The 18,820-nt window shown below is 38.4% G+C and overlaps 1 protein-coding gene across 2 annotated transcripts in view; it reads left to right on the top strand.

Moving 5' to 3' along the window:
* Positions 1–4,655: 4,655 nt before the first annotated feature.
* LOC137997099 (cullin-5-like) overlaps positions 4,656–18,820 on the top strand; it is a 35,585-nt gene continuing 21,420 nt past the window's right edge. Inside the window, exons 1-8 of one of the 2 annotated variants that reach the window (XM_068842876.1) lie at positions 4,656–4,848; positions 10,301–10,400; positions 10,837–11,019; positions 11,218–11,359; positions 12,402–12,547; positions 15,545–15,625; positions 16,857–16,950; positions 17,345–17,475. In XM_068842876.1, the coding sequence (XP_068698977.1) occupies positions 4,715–4,848; positions 10,301–10,400; positions 10,837–11,019; positions 11,218–11,359; positions 12,402–12,547; positions 15,545–15,625; positions 16,857–16,950; positions 17,345–17,475 (1,011 nt within the window). In that variant the 5' untranslated portion in view covers positions 4,656–4,714. The remainder of the gene's footprint in view (positions 4,849–10,300; positions 10,401–10,836; positions 11,020–11,217; positions 11,360–12,401; positions 12,548–15,544; positions 15,626–16,856; positions 16,951–17,344; positions 17,476–18,820) is intronic. The other variant, XM_068842875.1, reaches the window with a different exon arrangement.

The following is an 18,820-nucleotide window of genomic DNA, read 5'->3' as shown; positions in this document are numbered from 1 at the left end:
CTGATGAAATCTTTAGCTGTAAACTTCAACACTGGTTCTGCACTCTGTTGTACCCCAGGCCATTTGTAATACTGGTCTGTGCAAGCCTTGTAGTTGCGTAGAAACTGTGGCTGAGTGTTGGAGGAGTGGCAATCTGTAATTTTTTCGTTCACAGTCCTCCTGGAGCAAATCGATGATGTAACCTCATTTCCGGTGGTACTTAAGCTCGTGTCATTGATTTGCCATCGTGTTGCGTCGTCTGCAAAGTCAACCCTTACTTGTACTTTGTTAGACATACTTTTAAAAAAGAAAAAGCCGCTCTCTAGTAAGCTAACACTGAATGCGTTTTGATGACTTGAATTTAAACGTAATTTTGCTATGCAAATTGAACCACACTACTACCAGGTGCAAGTGCATCTCCACCTGCGCAGAAAAAGCGCAATGGCCTCGCCAGGACCCTCAATTTTCAAAATTCCGTCTGCCTCTACAAGCCTTTCATTAAGTATGATCATCTCTGTGGCGATGGTAGTAAGTGGGCTTAAGGATGATGTCTTTGATCAACTTGACTACAAACTGATTAAGAACAGTATTACCTTTTCCAAGGCCAAGAAAACATTACGCGAGACGAAAGTAACGATCTTGATCTCTGGTGCTCGGGGTAAAAACAGTATTGACATAAAAACATATTCGTTTTTGTGATTTGATTGGAGGATCCAAACCCTTGTTCACAGCCCCTGTACGATGGTTAAATTCTTTAAGGCAATCAGTTTTCCACTCTTGAAACTCAGGTGTCATGATGCTCCTTTGTACCCGTCACGGGTTTTAGTTCATTTTGAGTGTTGTGAGAAATAATAATGAAAAATTCTGGGAAGCGTATAGTATTAAATCAAAGTTTGCAGTTCAGTAGTTGATAAAAACACTATTGCCTTTAATCCAGGTCCGGTTGATCCGCTTATACTACTACCTGAGAAATTTCTGCAATTTGATTGGCTGAGAGCAGAGGTATTTCTACCCTGCGAGCAGTTGGTTTCTCCTACGCTTCCCGAGAGAGAAACCACTGCGAGCAATCGTTGATTTTCCATCGAGCATGTGCGAAGTACGTCAACCCCACGTGATGTATTTGACGTCAATTCGTCTTATTTCGAGGGAAATCACTACGCAGCAGGCTCGTCCAAACGCAGTAGTTACGTAGTTGAACGCACGCGCGCAAGCGCCAAAACAAGCTTACTAACTCGTTTACCGGTTTCAATTTAATTTAGTTCGTCCTTGCGCTGGACAGCGGTACACTCAAAGAGACTAACGGTTGCTCGTAGTGGTTTCTCTCTCGGGAAGCGTAGGAGAAACCAACTGCTCGCAGGGTAAGATATTTCAGCTTAATTTGAAATACCTACATGTGAAAATTACAGTTAATATGACAACCAAATCACGAATAATCTCGTCGCGCGAATTACGAGAAAACATGATGAGGGAAAGATTTCCAAATTTTGAAATTCAGGAGAGTCCATAACTAAAAGAAAATTCAGAAACCAAATACTAAGAAAATACAACGACCTGGCTCGATGTCTGGACCAGCTGGGTCGAAAGAAGAACTTTAAAACCACTCACCTAATGGCTCGTGAAATTATGCATAACAATTTTAAATAGCACTCGTGGTATTTATGCCAAATATCACTACCGATCATGCTATAACCTATACAAATAAAATAAGCTTATAATTGACTTTACCCTGAATACGTGGTAATCGTTTGACGGGAGCAAAGTGCGCATGCTTAAAATGTTACATTTCACGTTGTTGAAGTGTTAGGTGTGGGAGATGTCAACGATCTTTGAGCCTGGTATGTGGCTTTCCACGTGTACTTGCATTGGCGCGTAGTTATGTTGCACTTGTGGTCAGATGTAGACAGAGTTTTTTTGTAGCTGGCAGTATTGAGGCCCTCCCAGGGATTTTGGGGAACATCGGGACATGTGGAACAATGTCAAAATATTTTAGGGAACAAAGGAACAAAAACAAATTTGACCAATTGTAGGGATAAAAAGCTGGAACAAGGGAACACAAGCAAATATTTAAAGGGAACAAGGGAAAAAGAACCCACCCTGAGAGGGCCTCGGTATTGTTGTCACCGCCACGAGAGGCAAGTTTTCCATTCTCCGTGTTAATTTACCTCTCGCGCCAACAATACCGTCAGCTACGCAGTCTAGAGTTCAGTTTTATAAAAGGAGTTGTCATTCGAGGGAATCTCCTTTTGATCAGTACATTATAGGAGCCCATAACTAGGAGCCTACAACTCCAATACTAGGTCTCTGTAAGGGCATTTTTAGAGATAAAGCTATGTTTAGACAAGTTCGTAAATAGATATGACTTGAATGAGGGACCATTCTCAATCCCAGGGCTAAAATTTCTCATGAAAGACTTGTGATTGGCTGGAAAGGTCTGAATTCGCGGGAAATTCAATTTAATAATAACTCGGTATTTAAAAACGCCGTTACACAAATCAGGAGCCCACGAATAGGATCCTCCACGTGCACTATATCCTTGAGTCAACCATTGCGTGTATCTTTCTGTTTTTACGACTAACCCTTCAGTGGGACACTCACATTTACATATATCTATATGTATACATTTATGTGTAATCTTATACCTAGTTTTTAATATGGCTTACAGTTTGAATTTAAAAATCAATTAAATTCCTGAAGAAGTCAGGCTGTGCCTGATGAAATATTGGTAAATAAAAAAATATATCCTCACAGTCGTCACCAACCAGTCTTGCAGTATTATCTTATTTAAACAGCGCGGCAGAACCGAAGAACTCGTGGCGTTTTAAAAATAAGATACATGTAAAGGTTTTGCAAATACAATGAAGTTGTACGCTCTTAGTCGAGAGCTCCTGCGCCCTTCTTGGTGTTATCTGATCAATAAACGAGATGCCAGCTCCTGTATACTTGTATTTATTTCTCACTATTACTTAGTTAGAAATTGTTTTGTTGTCTCTTCACTGCTATGTGATTAGACAACAATCGGAATTGGCCATTCCGGAATTGCGCAGAGAACTGGGGCAGGTTTCAAACTTCAACCAATTGACACAATCACATGAAAGATAACATTGGGATTGGGTATCTGTCAAAGTTTGATGCTTTTAGTTCGAACCGAGACCAAGTTACGGACTTTAAAAACATAGTTAATCCATCAAAAACGCCTCTAATTTTGAGGCTACGTCCCCCGAAACCATATTTCTATAATATTCATAAAAATAGGCAAACCAAGTGATTTTCACCTCACCGATTTTCAAATTCTTTGATTGCACTCACGTGATAAGACGGCCATGTTTGGTGCCAAAACAATAGGGAGCTTTAGCAATGACAACGGCAAAGGCAACGAGAACGTCCATGTAAAAACATAAATTCCCGTTATTGCGATCACTTCGCGACTATTCCGCACTTTTTAATATTACAAAGGTGTGGCAGTCCTTCAGAAATGAAACCGTTACGAGCGGCGGTTAATTTAGGGGAGAAAAATGAAAATTTATGTCCAAGTGCTGACGTTCTCCATAACACCTCAAACTTGGTTATTTCACGTTGTAGTTTTGCTGACGACGGCAAAGAAATTGGACAAAAAGGAAAAACGCACGTGCAGGGCGTGCAAACCTACTGCTTTTGCCTACTGAATATGCAAGTTTTAACATTCTCGTTGCCATCGCCGTTGTCGTTGCTAAAGCTCCCTAATAGAAAGATGTAGCTTAAGCTTTGCATAATAATAGAGTCGAATTCCATAAGATGGCCGCCGTGACGTCAGTTGTAATCAAAAATAGTATGGCCATGACAGGATTTTCAAGTTGTCCCAAATCTGATAAAATTTTCAGAGTTTATATGGTTTGTCTGGTTTGGGGGACGCAGCCTCAAAATTAGAATTCAAGAATTATTTGAATTCAATTCGTTGTAACTGCCATGTTTTATCACATTTTGTTCCAGTATTACGTCAACATCCATTTATTATAGAAGCAATTCAATGTAAACTCTCATTGTACCTGAAGAAGGCTGGTCAGTTGGCCAGCCGAAATATAGTACACCACTAAAATCAAATCTACGTTGTATCTACTCTTGCTTAAAATATTTAGTTCTCCATTTGTTATTATGGGCCGATCAGATCAAGCCACTGATCCAATGTACACCGACAGGAAGATTGTCCACGGTTGCTTGCTTCAAAACTCTGGGCCCGGCTGTTTCGAAAGCCGATTAACTTAATCCAGGATTAGCATAAACTTTGGTAAATGTTTTCAACTTTTAAGCGCATCTTTCTTTTGGTTATTTTTGGTTTTCAAGATTGACTTCCTCTAATGTAAAATTTTGCCAAATATCAGCGTTGTACAACATTTGGGAGTACAGAAACTCCTTGGTAATTTTTAAATCTGGGAATAGCGTTAATCGGCTTTCGAACAACCGGGCCCTGGAATTCAAAATTAGAGACATTTGGATTTTTAACTATGTTTTAAAGTCCGTAACTCGCGTCCCTATTCGACCAATAAGCATCAAACTGGACAGATGTTATCTTTCATGTGATGGTAAACTCGCCTCAGCTCCCAGAGCAATTCCGGAATGGCCTTTTGGGGCTACCAACCTTACCACCCATGGTTCCAAACCAGAACCTCTTGGTCAGCGGTTACTTTTTCAAGCGTGTGGTATTCAATTTCTACGCGAAGGTGTACCACAGTTTGTAAGGTACAAGGAAAATGTCGAGAAAATGTCCGCGTTGCTTTTGAACGCTAAGAAACCTGGAGTACAGTTTGAAGATAAATGGCATGAGCTCAAACCCACAGTGAATAAACTTCTGAAGCAACAGGCAGTGACAACTCAAGAATGGCAAAATCTCTTTTGGTAAGTGGCAAGCAAAATAATTGCACAACCTACTAAACTGAATATTTGAAGCTAATACACAGTAGTTCGTCTTTCAAGTCAATACCATCTGGCTTTTTTTCCCTGTTCTCACATTTTCTTCGATGCTTTCGCATCAATAACTTGTAAAAATTTGATAAAACAAACAGATCAAATAGCTCTTAAAGAAATATAACCAGCCGGCGTTAAGTTGCATTTGATGTTTACAATTTAGCTTATCTATATACAATAACCTGATATTTACCGCGAATTGATCTCACTTCTAATGTGAAAAATTTGATACTGATTGGTTTTTAAATGAGCTACACACAAGGAAACTACAGTCGGTATTACAGTACATGTACAAAATACTGTGAACAAATTACATAGCAAACAATACCGAGTTCTTGTGAAGATAAAAATTGGACTGCTTACAGGAATTACAAGAGCTGACAAAATTGAACGTTAACCTCACAAGCAGTAAAGAAATTCTTTCAGCAGATATGAGTTAAGGTTTGGATAGGGTTAGTACAAACTATAAACTGAGCTTGAGGAAAAAAACAAGGATCTGTCTGCAACTTATGGTATCAGCCAAGAAACAAGGTTGGAAGGATAATTTTATATCTCCAAGATACCCTGTAATAAGGCATGCAGGAAAGATAACTTTTTGAAGTCAAGCTGAATGTTCAACTGCTACAAATGATGGCATGTGTAAAAATTTGAAAAAGAGAATAAATCTCATTGGTTTTTTGAATAGTTGCTTGCAAGATTCAAACTGTTTCGCACGTTTATTTCACCTTATCAACATGAAAAACTTGTATGAAATGTTGCATCGAAAATTTCAAATTTAGTGGGCCATTCAGCGGGCCCTACCAGGCTCATAGTTTTCTTTTTGGCTTTGGGAGCACTTGTGCTACCAAGTGTACATTTTAGGCGCACAACAGGAAATGTTAGGAGCACAGCTTAAAATACTAGGAGCACCTGTTCCAAAAGAAGAGCAAAACTGAATACATTATTATGTCATGTTCAGTTTTTTGTATTTTATTTTAATCCTGTGCTGTACTTACGTTTCGTTTGAGACAGCAATAAAATTGTTGTGGTTTTTACATCAACTTGACTTCTCAATTTCCAACAACAAATTATTGTTACATGTTATCATTATGTTAAAGAACATTTGAGATAACAGAAAGTTTAAATCATCATGTATTTCCTTTTCAATGTACACTTGTAACCAAAGAAAATATACTTGAAAAATGAAATAGATGTACACAACTTCATAATTGGTAATAGACGCATACTTCAATGATTCCATCAGGTCACCAAGATCAGACTTCATGCTGTTGCAAATGGCAGAAATAAATTCTGCGCATTTGACGTTGTTGTGGTAGGCCGCTATGTTTCGCCCATTCCTTTACAATAATTCTGCTGTTGTTACGCAACATGAAGCATGATGTCAGGCTACGGTCGCTAAGTAACTGCCGCACATGCTTTCGACCCATGGCAGAGGTCTCTTTTCCCGTACTCGTCAGTCCAATGAACATAAAAGGAAAGAAACCTCTGCTAGCAGGGAACCATTGATTAAGGATGAAGATGAATGCACGGGGAAAGCTTTACAGTATCTGCAGCGCATAATTTTTTTTTTCTGAATCTCATACTATAGCTACTCCAATTTGTTCAACCCCGCTCTTTGAAATTTGTCTACATTTTTTCTTTCTTGCTTGTTGGTTCATCCTCTTTAGCTCTATCGCGGACTGATATAGTGGCGCAGTATCATTCGAGGTACCCTGCCAGCAGAGTCTCTTTCGATCTTACTAGATAAGTCGGGAAGAGGAACGTAGGCTCTGCCAGCCAGCTCGACTTTCTTTGATTTGCTGCTCATCCAAAGAAATGGATGAGTCAGTCCAGTTTCGACTTGTCAAACCTGTTTTTTACTTTGTGTGCATGATCAATCGCCACATGTCATCTGTATTTTTAAATTTATAACAGGGTGACAATTTTTGACTGTCTAAATTCCCATGAGTATTTCCTCCGTATGTCGGTTACAGAAACTAGTTTGCCAGAATTGCGAAACCTATTAATTTTTTCACTAAAAATTGAAATGGCAATTTAAAAACTTGAACTATCTTGAGTTTCGAAGGAAATGATTCCTTGGTTGTCGTGTGTTTGCCAGAGTTGCTCGAAAATATCCAGGGCTACTGTTTGTTTTGTGGTTACTAGTCACGCGTGACTGACTCCCGAATATGTTTGAATTTTTAATGCATGAGTCTACAGAGTCTACTTTCCTCTTCCCGACTTATCTAGGAGGATCGAAAGAGACCCTGCTCACGGGGTACATTCGAGGCACATTTACTTCTTTTGTCGAATGTGAAGGGTGGCTTTTTATAAGAAAATTATTGAATACAAGACAATACAAGCGCAATGACTTAACTGGGATATAAGTCACTTTTTAAACATTTTTCTTAGCTTGAAGAAAAAGGCTCATATTGTTGACCCTCTCTTGACCTTCCACAATCACAAACCTCTAACATATGCAATAAGCATGTGCTTTATTCATAGTCGTCATTTGCATGTGCCCGCAGAGTTTTAACAAAACAGAAGAGTATGGGATGGAATGAAACATCAAGAGGAAAAATGGACGGGAAATTTTTTGAGAAGACTGATGACAAGTAAATGCACACTGATGAAAGGAAAATAATGTTACTTTATTTAGGGCCAGATTTTGTTACAGTGTTCGTATGGGTCATGGAAAACCTGGAAAGTTATGGCATTTAAGAATTTCATTTTCCAGGCTTGGAAAGTCATGGAATTTTATGATCGGTCATGGAATGAAACATCAACAGGAAAAATGGACGGGAAATTTTTGAGAAAACTGATGACAAGTAAACACACACCGATGAAAGGAAAATAATGTAACTTTATTATTTAGGGCCAGATTTTGTTACAGTGTTCGTACGAGTCATGGAAAACCTGGAAAGTCATGGAATTTAAGAATTTCATTTTCCAGGCCTGGAAAGTCATGGAATTTTATGGTCGGTCATGGAAAGCCATGGAAAATTATAAATCATAAATTAATCATTGCAGTGTCAAAGCAAGGATAAAATGAAATAAAGACAAGTTTCCAACAAACAATCGGAAGTTTCCGTCTGTTGGGCAAAAAGAGATTGTTAATTTATTCAAATTTGATCTGAGTCATGTCCTAAAATAAGGATAGAAAATTTTCTTACGTGACAGCTAAACTGAAGATCATGGAAACAGTGATGGAAAGTCATGGAATTTGAAGAGCTTAAAAGAGTATGAACCCTGTGTTATGTATTATGTACTTATTGACTGATTGGGAGGGCCGGACTGGAAAATATTTGGCCTGAGGTCATGGTGTATGGACCAAGCGCCATGACCGAGGGCCAAATATTTTCCTGTCTGGCCTGACCTAAACTCAATCAATAAGCATTTTATCATATGGGCGCTTTACACTATTTATGAGCACTCAGAAGATGAAGTTAGGACAAAATAAAAAACAAAAATATGCACAGAAAATTTATCTAATATGTTGCTTGCATTTGCTTTTCTGGCTGTAAATTACTTGGATGTTAAAAGCGATGAAATCCCCTAAAATTGCATCGCACAGAGCAGTACGTGTTCCTAGTATGGCCGTACGGCTTTTTCCGGCCCTGCTTGCGCTAATGCATATGGCTCTCACACGGAGATTTTCCCAATAGCTTTGCAATAAAAGCACGCGCGGAGCTGTTTGGGCCATATGATAAATCTATATCTGTTGATTGATGTTTCTGTTTCATGACGTACCACTCGGAGTACGCAAGTATAGTCAGGTGAGAAAGCAGAGAGGCAATTCAGTCGCACTCTGCTTGAGCTTTTTAAGGCACGCGAGTGTGATCACATGTTTTTTAGAGGCACAAACAAAAATTTAGTAGCATGTGCAACCATTTGGTTGTTAACTTTGAGCCCTGCATACTGTTGAATATGGCCTGTTAAATTAGTCAACCGTTGCTCATGTACTATCTGAAAGATGTAATAAGACAGTTTGTTGTCTACTCACTATGCAGTGATTCAAGAAGAAAATCATTTTTTTCTAAATTCCATTAACGCCAACAAGAGCCAGGAATGGGCATCTTGTTTATTGACGACTACCGGTACTCATACCACAGGCTCCCAGATAACAATTCTTGTCCTTAAAGTAAGGAACATTAATTTTGCATAAAAATCAGAAATCAAATGAACCCAAGGCAATAATTATTACAACATGATAACTAAAAACAGCTACTGTCCCGATACTTGCAAACTGAAAATTAAGACACAGCTTGGATTTAAGAATGGTGCCCACTAATTCAAAGGTATACTGAATATGCAGGAAAAGCAGATCTTAACGAGCGTTATTGAAATCCTAAAAGAAAATTGGGGGTATAACCACACATTTTTCAAAGATAATTAATCAACAATATTTGTAAAAAGCTTTAAAATACAAAGCAATGTACATGTACGGCATTCTTTTCCTAATTGAACCTTATTTATCTCTGAAAAATGTGTGGTTACCACCAATTTTCATTTTTGATAGTAACCACGAGCACTCTTGTGATACCAAGAGCACTCTTGGTAAGTTCAGCTTTCTCCACATGTTTTGAATCACGCAAAAATTTTCCTGTATTAACAAGCACCATCCATAGGAAATCCAAATATCTTAAGATGCACAGATTGTATGCGCAGTAACAATAGTAGGTAGTAGGCACTGTCCTTAAAAGGAAATTTATAAAAATGCAAATGAAATTTGCTGTCAAGTGACCTTGAACTGCAAAAAAAACCTCCTTGCAGTCATGCGAGGTACCTAATAAACCTGATAACACCCACTGCAATCACCACACCTTCAAGATACCAGAAATCAACAATGCTTGCATTCCATAATGCGAGAAAATTCATCTTTCTGCACCTTTCAAAAAATTGATATGTGGACTGTGAAATTCAACTTTCAGCCAGAGGTTATTGTAAGGGTTTTGTCTTTTGCTGCTGCTAAAAATGGATTTAAAAATCAGCCAGCTTAGCTAGATGTGACCCATGCACTCTCACTCCCGAGATCTAAATGCTAATTCTCCTTACTGGCTGCCATACAATCATCTTTAATTGTCATTTAAAGGAATTAGATGGTATGATTATTTAAACAAAAACCCTTAGGTGATAAATTTCTTTATTCAATACTCAACAGAATATCAGGTTTCTGATTGGTCAATAGTGAATGCACAAATAGGTTATTGAGTGCAAAAGAGGTTACAGAGTGCAATATGGAAGTTGATATGGAAACACGGCAATTGAGTAATTTTGTTAAGTACTACTTGTGCTGATAAATCAGGAAATGCACAACCACGTTCATAAAATTATTTATCATATACCGTACCTTTCTGCTTGACATTGTACTGATCTTGCAAGGATAAAATGTTTTATGTGATAGGGATGTCCATAAAGTCTGTAACTGGGATGAGAAGGGATCACAAAAAGTTTACAAAGCTTTAAAAGATGAAGTGGAGTCTTTCATTAAACATGTCCAAGAGGTAAGCGAAGTGTACATCTACGCATATACACACATGCATGTGTACATGCTCTTAGTTTCTCTCTGTGAATAATTTGTCATAGCTTGTCAGAATTACTTGAAAATTAATTGAAAATGTGCCAACAGCGTTTTACAAGAACATTAACCAGAAAATGTCAAAAAAGTTGATTTGTCAGCTTGAAAGTATGTGACTGACCAATCAAAGTTATATAAAATTCCCTGGAAGGCTCCTCTAAACTTGATGTCATGGTTTTGAGTTAAAGTACTGCTTAGCAACGGAAAAAAATGTTGTTTAGTTGTGCATGCCAGAAGCGTGAAAAGGAACAGTTATTCTTGCTTCTATCTACTTCTCTCCAGGTTTAAAAGGAGAAAACAAGGTGAATGTTTGTGATAGTAAAAAAACAAGCGACTGATATTTAAAATTTTCTTTCCTTCAGCGTGTTCTAAAGCATGAGGATAACTCAACCTTGTTGCGAGCGTATATTGGTGAATGGTCCAAGTTTTTCACTCAGTGCGACTACCTTCCAAAACCATTTAATACTTTGGAGTCAAATCTGCAGGGCAAAGCTGGTGGAGGTGCTAGCAAACGGCCTCAAACAGATGGAATTACTGTTCAGAAGGTGTGGCTGCATTTACTCATCCAGTTTGTATGCTACAAAAAGATGTATTATTTCCTAGTGTTGTCACTGAGGAGGTTTTGCATGAGCTGGCTTTGAAAAATGAGAGGTGGAAAATACTTCAGAATAGACTTGTATCTGCTAACCAATAGCAGATTAGCAAACTATAAAATGCTGAATTGTCTTTATATATTTTGCTAGTTAATGCTAGAAAGCTGGAATGAGGGAATATTCCGCACCATCAAATCAAGGCTGCAGTCAAGTGCTATGAAGTTGGTTCATGCAGAAAGAAATGGAGAAGCTTTTGATTCTCAGCTGGTTATTGGTGTAAGAGAATCGTATGGTAAGTGACACTTTTGATGTGTGTCTAAAGTAAACACTTGTACAAGGCTAGTTTAGGTTCAAAGAAAGTTCTTTACATTTAACTTGATGTTGTCCACTTTTGTTGTGTTGAGTAACCACCAAACACTAACACCTTTATGGCTTTGTATCACTTTTAAGAGAGTGTCTAATCGGCGTGGGTGGGTGGGTCCTTAACCCTAACCATAACCATTTTTTATCAACGACTGGAAATTCTCGAAACAGACAAGACCTAGCTAAGACAAATTTGGACCGAGCACTGAGGGAGCTAATATATATCGCAGGGATCGCGTTAACGCAGAAATCGTGCATTTTTACGCAAATAAAATCCAAAAAATGCATCATCGAAATTTTAATGCGTCCCAGGACGCAAGGCACTGACTTAAATAACTCACACAACTTGCTTTGATTTGTCAGTATATTCTGTTGTTTGTAAAACTGTTGGAGCGGTCTGTGATCATAATTGAAGTTCTAAGAAATGGGGTTTAAAACATCTAAAAAGGTTAAAACTAAATTTTCGACCGCCTTCTGCGGTCTTCTTCAGAGGAATGTACTCTGCAAGTCACTGAATGCAAATATATATCAAAAGACGTCACTGTTCGTTGCTCCTAAGGGAGGAAACCAGTGATGCGTAAAGCCTTGGAAAGGGTGCTCTTTCATTAACAGAGTTCTTGTCCAGGAATGAATGTAACGGCTCTAGAAAAAGCCTTTGTCGGCCGTTCCTATGCATATGCGTCAATATTAATTCCAAGTTGGTTACTCTCTTTTTCTCATAATTTAAAACATACTCTTTTTCTCGCAGAGGGTCACCAAGATTTTGGGACCCCCAAAAAATGCTTGGGACCCCAATTTGGCCGAACATGCGGGTCCCAGGACCCGGATTGAAAAATCCTAGTGCCATCCCTGTATCGTTTTTTTAATCTTCAAACAAACAGGACCCACGACCCACACGATTTAGCCAGTCACCCCACTTTTAATAGCTTGCTAATCTTGTGTTAGTTAATATAATTTATCACTTATTTCAGTTAATCTTAGTTCAGATATTGTGGACAAGCTAGGAATTTACAAAGATAACTTTGAAAAAGCTTATTTGGATGCTACAGAGGAATTCTACAAAACACAGGCAGCAGCTTACTTACAGGAGAATGGTGTGCAGAATTACATGAAATACGTAAGAATTTGATAAATTCCTTATTTTTGTAGAGAAATTTAGAGAAGATGAAATTGTGCCTTACTAAGACCCTCACTAGATCAATGGAGCTATCCCATCATTAACCACGTGGGTTTTATTACTGTCTTGTAATGTGCACTCTTGTGTGCTGTCTTGGCAGCTTGGTATTTGATCTTCATCTTTGCCTGCATTTTATTGCTCAGGCAATAAATTTGTTAGCAGAGTCTACATGTGGTGATAGTATCAAACAGTTAGGAACCAGCGTTGCTGATGCAATAGCCAGCTGCCTGATTACAGCACACATGAATCTCAGCCCATAATCTCAAGTTCCAGCTGACATGAACCATTAATAATATTATCTCCTAATAACAGCACTTAAAGATTTTAATAGTACGTTTGTATAATAGCAGATCTCTGGCGCATGTGCGGAGCACTATGGGTAAGAAAATATGGTGATCCATCATTGCAAGAAAATTTTTTTTGGTAACCGTACGATGGTACAATGTACGTCCACCCCTCCATGTATGCCAATGTGACCAGTATCATGTGACCAGTTTAGAGTTCATCAATACAGCAATACCTCTTTGATATTGGACATCCATGTTATGGTCAATTGACACCTGTCAAAACATGGTATGGACTGACCAGTACCACATGACCATATCACAGGCTCAAGTTTAGAGTTCATTGAGGTCAGCTGTTTTTTTTTTTTTATATTAAGGTTGACCTCTGACCGGGTTCTGGGTTTCGATTGGATGGCAGGATCAAGCCAGATTAACTTATTGTTAGTAACAATGAATAACCTGGGAGCTCCGCTTTTAGGCTTGGCTAAATTTATGTCTTTATTTGTCTACCATGGTGACCTTTGATTTTAACAACCTGTTTTTGAAATCAATTCTCCTTTCATTTGTCCTAGGATTAAGGGGGGTGGCTCTTAACTACCAAACTGTTGCTATGGACCCGGTCAAATAGTCATTTCTTGAGTCCCTTTGACTCGACATTTATCCTTTTTTTGCCAAGCGTGTTCTATTTAACATTTCTTTGTGTGGTTTGACTCAACCATATTTGGTAAATATCATGACCAAAACAGAAAATTCCTAAATACTCAGCGAGTTAATCACTCACCGAAAAACTATGTCCCCATTAACCCACTGACATCGAAACTGGCATAAACCGGCTAGACTTGGTATTTTGCTCTGTCTAACGCCAGACGGTTTACTTGTCAATGGGGAACCCATGGGATTCAACAACCTCGTTCCCAGGGTCTCTCTTCTCTGCCTCCATTGTCGTTGAGAGAAGACCCTGGTTCACGCTGGTCACGTGGCTCTCGTCGACAAACATTTTTCCACTAGGGTAGTGTTTTCGTTATATTTTGATCCCGCAACCGCACCTGGGCGAAAAAATATTCGTTTAACAAGGCATTTCTAAAATAAAAAGGGCAAAAGAGCTGATGTTATATTCCCACATGAGATGAATTCCCACAAAAGCGGTCAAACTAAAAGCAAGAGCTTTTGTGATCAACAAGACGACTTCAATGTCGAGCGGCGATTGACGTTCGCTTTAAAAAACATTATTTTCATTAGTAGCCAAAGTTGCTTCTTCAGAACAAACACTAACATAAAAGAATACACCAAACACTACGGTTGCTTGATAAAAATGTCTCTTTTATTTCACTGTGACTAAAAATATACACACTATTAAAGCGCGGTGCAGTGGTAAAAAAAATCTTAACGACATCGACAATTTACACGAAGTGGTTGAAATATAAATATCATAAGTCAAATGTCAACTCGCTGTACAAGGTTGCGACTTTAGCAATCACGTTGTTTAACTTTCGAAAGAAAAACGAAAATCAAAGAACAAAATGAAATACCTGCACATGCTAATACAGTTTGATTTGATGGATTTGAGGTCGATATGTGACACGAGAACTTAAATAACAACACACCGGCTGATCGCTGAACATGTTTGTTTTCCATGGATAACTGTTTTGCTTGTTTTCTTGCACAACAAAATCTTTCCTTTAAAATTGTCGCAAACTATTAGCGTTCTTCGTTGATCCGGACCTTCACACGGATGAAAACTTGAATAATGTGAGGATATTATCTGTGGCGTCCGATTGATTTGACCACAACTTTTTTCCTTTCATGTCGAATTCCATATGTGTAGTACATAAAATACTGCTGTCAAAGGTTTTGTCAATGGTCATCTGGCCTCAAAATCAATTGCGTGCTGATTCCCTTCTTTGCAATGTCAACAAAGCCGACATTGCCACCCTTCCCCTAACACACATTTCGCCAACCTCCCAGATTCTGGGAGACACGTGACCAGCGTGAACCAGGGTCTTCTCTCAACGACAATGGAGGCAGAGCAGAGAGACCCTGGGAACGAGGTTGGAGAGTCAATGGTTTAAACTGTGTTTTTCACAAATTTTTAACCCAACAGTATGAGAAGATTCTAACACAAAATCTGTAGCATGGATTTGAAAAAAAAATTATTTTGCCAAAAAAATTATGACATCATAAGGCCCTCCTTTGATACACTCTTCAAAATATCAGTTCCATTTTTTGTCCAAATGGAAATTCCATGCTTCAGTTTACGAAAAATGAAGGGACGGTTCTCATCTGGTGAAAACACCGCCTCTTCCTTTCCTTTCCTGAGAGGTTTTGCATGTTTTTCACTGAAACACATGGGGCTAGTTGTGCATGCGCCTTCTGATTCAAGTGATGTCAGATTTTCAATGAAAAAGTTACTTCAAAGAACGATCCATGCAATGTTTTTGTAGGGCCCTCAACTAAAAAGCGTCCTTAGCAACTGTTGTCTTTCTGTAGTTTAGAGCTACCCTCCTTAAGCTAGTGAGGGACCTTGATCTGTTCCTTTGGCGAAAATGCAAACTGCTTTGCATTCTGCTTTCATAGAAAATGTGTTGTTCAGTGCAGCATTTTGGTGTCATCAAAGGACATTGATTTTTCTCATTTTTGAATTTTGTTTTTTCAGGCAGAGATGAAGTTGAAGGAAGAGGAACAAAGAGCCGTGCGATACCTTGAAACAAGGAAAGGGTGTAACTCCGTTGACGTGGTAAGCCAAGTTCTTTCATGCACCAACTTTCTATCCAAGGTGGACTGATGTGTTGGATCATTGGAGTGTAGTGAACTTGACATCAAAATGTTCTAATGATTTAAATTGGACTGACTTTCTTGATTAACAATGCCAACCATGCTTAAGTTGTGTGACATGGTGTAAAAATTTTCAAAAGCCAGGGTGTATGGAATTTGAGGAGAAGAGACATGACAGTTACAAGTAAACTATAAGAGGCTACAGAGAGGAAGGCAAACTCCTGCAACAACACCACAGCCAAGTTTTTATTTGTTTCGTGTACATTACAAAGAATAGAAAGTAAAAGTGATCATCACGTTTAGACAACTTCATCTGGTAATTGTCAAAATGAGTTTTAATCTTAGGTTTGAAAGAGTCTGTCTTTCATTTTTTCAATTTAGCAGGGCTTGAAATTGCGACCAATACAGTCGCATTTGCAACTGAAAATTTGTCCCTTTGAGACTTGTTTCCACCTTCTCTCTTTCTAAACAAAAGGATTAACTTAGCAGTTGCCAGTTGACAAAATTATTTAAATTTGTTTCTTGCCGTGAATTTTCTTTCAATCTGAAGATAGCGTAATTGGAGCTTAATTTAACTGCAATGTTACGTGCACAACTCCATTCTTTCTATATCATTCGCCATTTCCAGCAGTTTCTTTACACATAGTATTGTGGGCTCATATTTTGTTTTGCTAAAAAACAGCCAAAGCTGCTGCCTAAGAAAATTTTAAAGGGGCCCTCAGAGCTAAACGCTGAGAACTTAGGAGCCCAACATATGAAGTGAAAGGTGTTGCTGTGAAAAATTAAGGGGCCCAGAGCTATTCTTTGGGAGCCCCAGGCTACCGGGCTCCTGTTGGGCAACAGCCTTGACGGCTGACAACAAAATGCAGCATGACGATTTTGCGACTTAATTTTGAAATTGCGACTAAATTTACGTATCTTGCGAATGGATTTTTTTCAATAATTTCAAGCCCTGTGTAGGGAAAAAGGTATGTGTAGATGATTTCTGAGTGAAGCAGCCAATGATCTTTGTTGGCTGTCAGTACTTTAACCACTGAATAGTTTAAAGTATTATGTACAATGTAGCAATAACAACAGTAATCATTGTCATCGTCATCGTCATCATGATGATGATAATTTGTAAACCTGGAAACCCTTCTGCCACAATCTTTTCAATTTGATTTAGCAGGTAAAAGTAGTTTTTTTTTTCCCAGCTGACAAATTGCTGTGTAAATGTCCTTGTTGGAAACTTCAAAGAAACCATCCTAGCTGAATGTCCTGGAATGATAGCAGCCAATGAAACAGAGAGTAAGTGTTTGTTATGCTATGTGAATACATGTGTTTATTGTATAATATTATTAAAATATTGTCTGAGGGCTTTTTCATACAAAATTACAAGGCTTACATGTAAACTACTAGCTGAGCTTTACCTACTATTTTACTTTGCCATGAAGTTCTTTTTAAAGCACACTTTTGAGACCAGAAACTTGTATCAAACTTTGATATTATAATGTATTTTATCATCACTTATATTATTATTATTATTATTATTATTATTATTATTATTATTTTCACTGCATTTCTGATTTTGATAAGTACATTACTGGATACAGCAATGCAAGGTGCAGTAATATAGGATGGTCAAAGTTCTTAAATTTTGTAGCCTCTACATTGACTGGGAAAACACATTCCCCTATTGCAGAACTTCTACTGATGTTTCAACTGATGGACCGTGTCCAGGGAGGAGTGGATCCTATGATAGCCAATTTAGAGTCGTACATTGTTACGACAGGTCTTGCTGACATGACAGCATCTGCAGATTCCATTACAAGTGTAAGTAATGTTGTCAGTGGTAGTGGTGGTGGTGTTGATAATAATGACAATGCAGTGATTAGTAACACAAGATCAAGGCTGAGGGTGATAATTTCAATGATGTTTGAGGAGCAGTGGGGAAAATCGAGATACCCAGAAAAAATGATTAAGTTAGGATCAAGTGGTTCAAATGACATTATAGGTCCATCGCGAACTCTTGGCAACCATGATTTTACCCTGATTGTATTGATTATATTAAGGGTGCGTTCGATAGACCATATTCAGGAATAAGAACACATGGAATAGAAGTTAGAAATCGTTCGTTTTTACGGAGATTCACATTAAAATTGCCAAACACCTGCAAAAATGCTATTTTAAGCATATCTTAATCATCCATGTTGCTTCAAAACGTCAGACGTACCGTTTTAAATCGTCACTCCGTGTATTCTTATTCCGGAATAGGGTCAATCGAACGTACCCTATTAAAGTACTTCGTTTTTAAGCATTACGTAAATGGGTGGAAATTCTCTTCCATCTAATGTTTTCTGTACATGTAAATCTAGCATTAATTCTTTCAAAGTTGACCTCTTAAGTTATTTTGCTGGAAGTGTCACTAGTTTTGATGTTTAACTTTCACTTGCAAGAAAGGAGAGATTGTAGCCTGCAACTATTCCTCCATCTCTTAGCCATTTTTTTCTCTTTGTATTTATGGTAAAAGATCATTAGAGTGGAGGAGCGACTAATTGGGGACAATGTGCAAAAATAACATAAAATGAAATCTGCTCATATCAAGCTGTAGGTTGGTTTTTGAGGAGATGGGAAAACTGTAGTACCTGGAGAAAAACTTCTCGGAGCAGAGTATAGACCCGGGGAGGGAGGGGGGGAATCCCACATAAAAAGGGGACGAGGGTGCTCGTCAGAAATTTTGAAAAGAACCCCTAAGAGGTACCAAGATCCTATCTTGTGGGCGTGGCATGAAATTTTTTCACCCCTAAGAGGTACCACATTATGGGTTTTAATTAGGCAACATTAAAAAGTAGTTACCTGTCAAATGTCTCCTGTCATAATTTTTCGGCTCAATACCCTAAAAGGTACCGCTAAAGCTCCTGCTGTGGACCTTTCGAGGCTGAACACCCTAAGAGGCTTGGCAGTCGGTATGAACATGTCACTCCTTTGCTTATCCGGCTTCATTGGCTCCCTATTGAACAGAGGATCACTTTTAAAATTGCTAAATTGCTATCATTCAAGGCTCTTCGTGGTTCTGCACCTGACTATACCACTGAGCTCATAAAGCCTTGTACACCTAGTAGAATCTTACGATCTTCAAACAAATTGTTGCTTTTTAAACCTAGATTTAACCTTAAGA

This window comes from Montipora foliosa, chromosome 3, assembly GCF_036669935.1.
Source record: "Montipora foliosa isolate CH-2021 chromosome 3, ASM3666993v2, whole genome shotgun sequence".
NCBI lineage: Eukaryota > Metazoa > Cnidaria > Anthozoa > Scleractinia > Acroporidae > Montipora > Montipora foliosa.
This window is presented reverse-complemented; position numbering and strand designations above follow the sequence as displayed.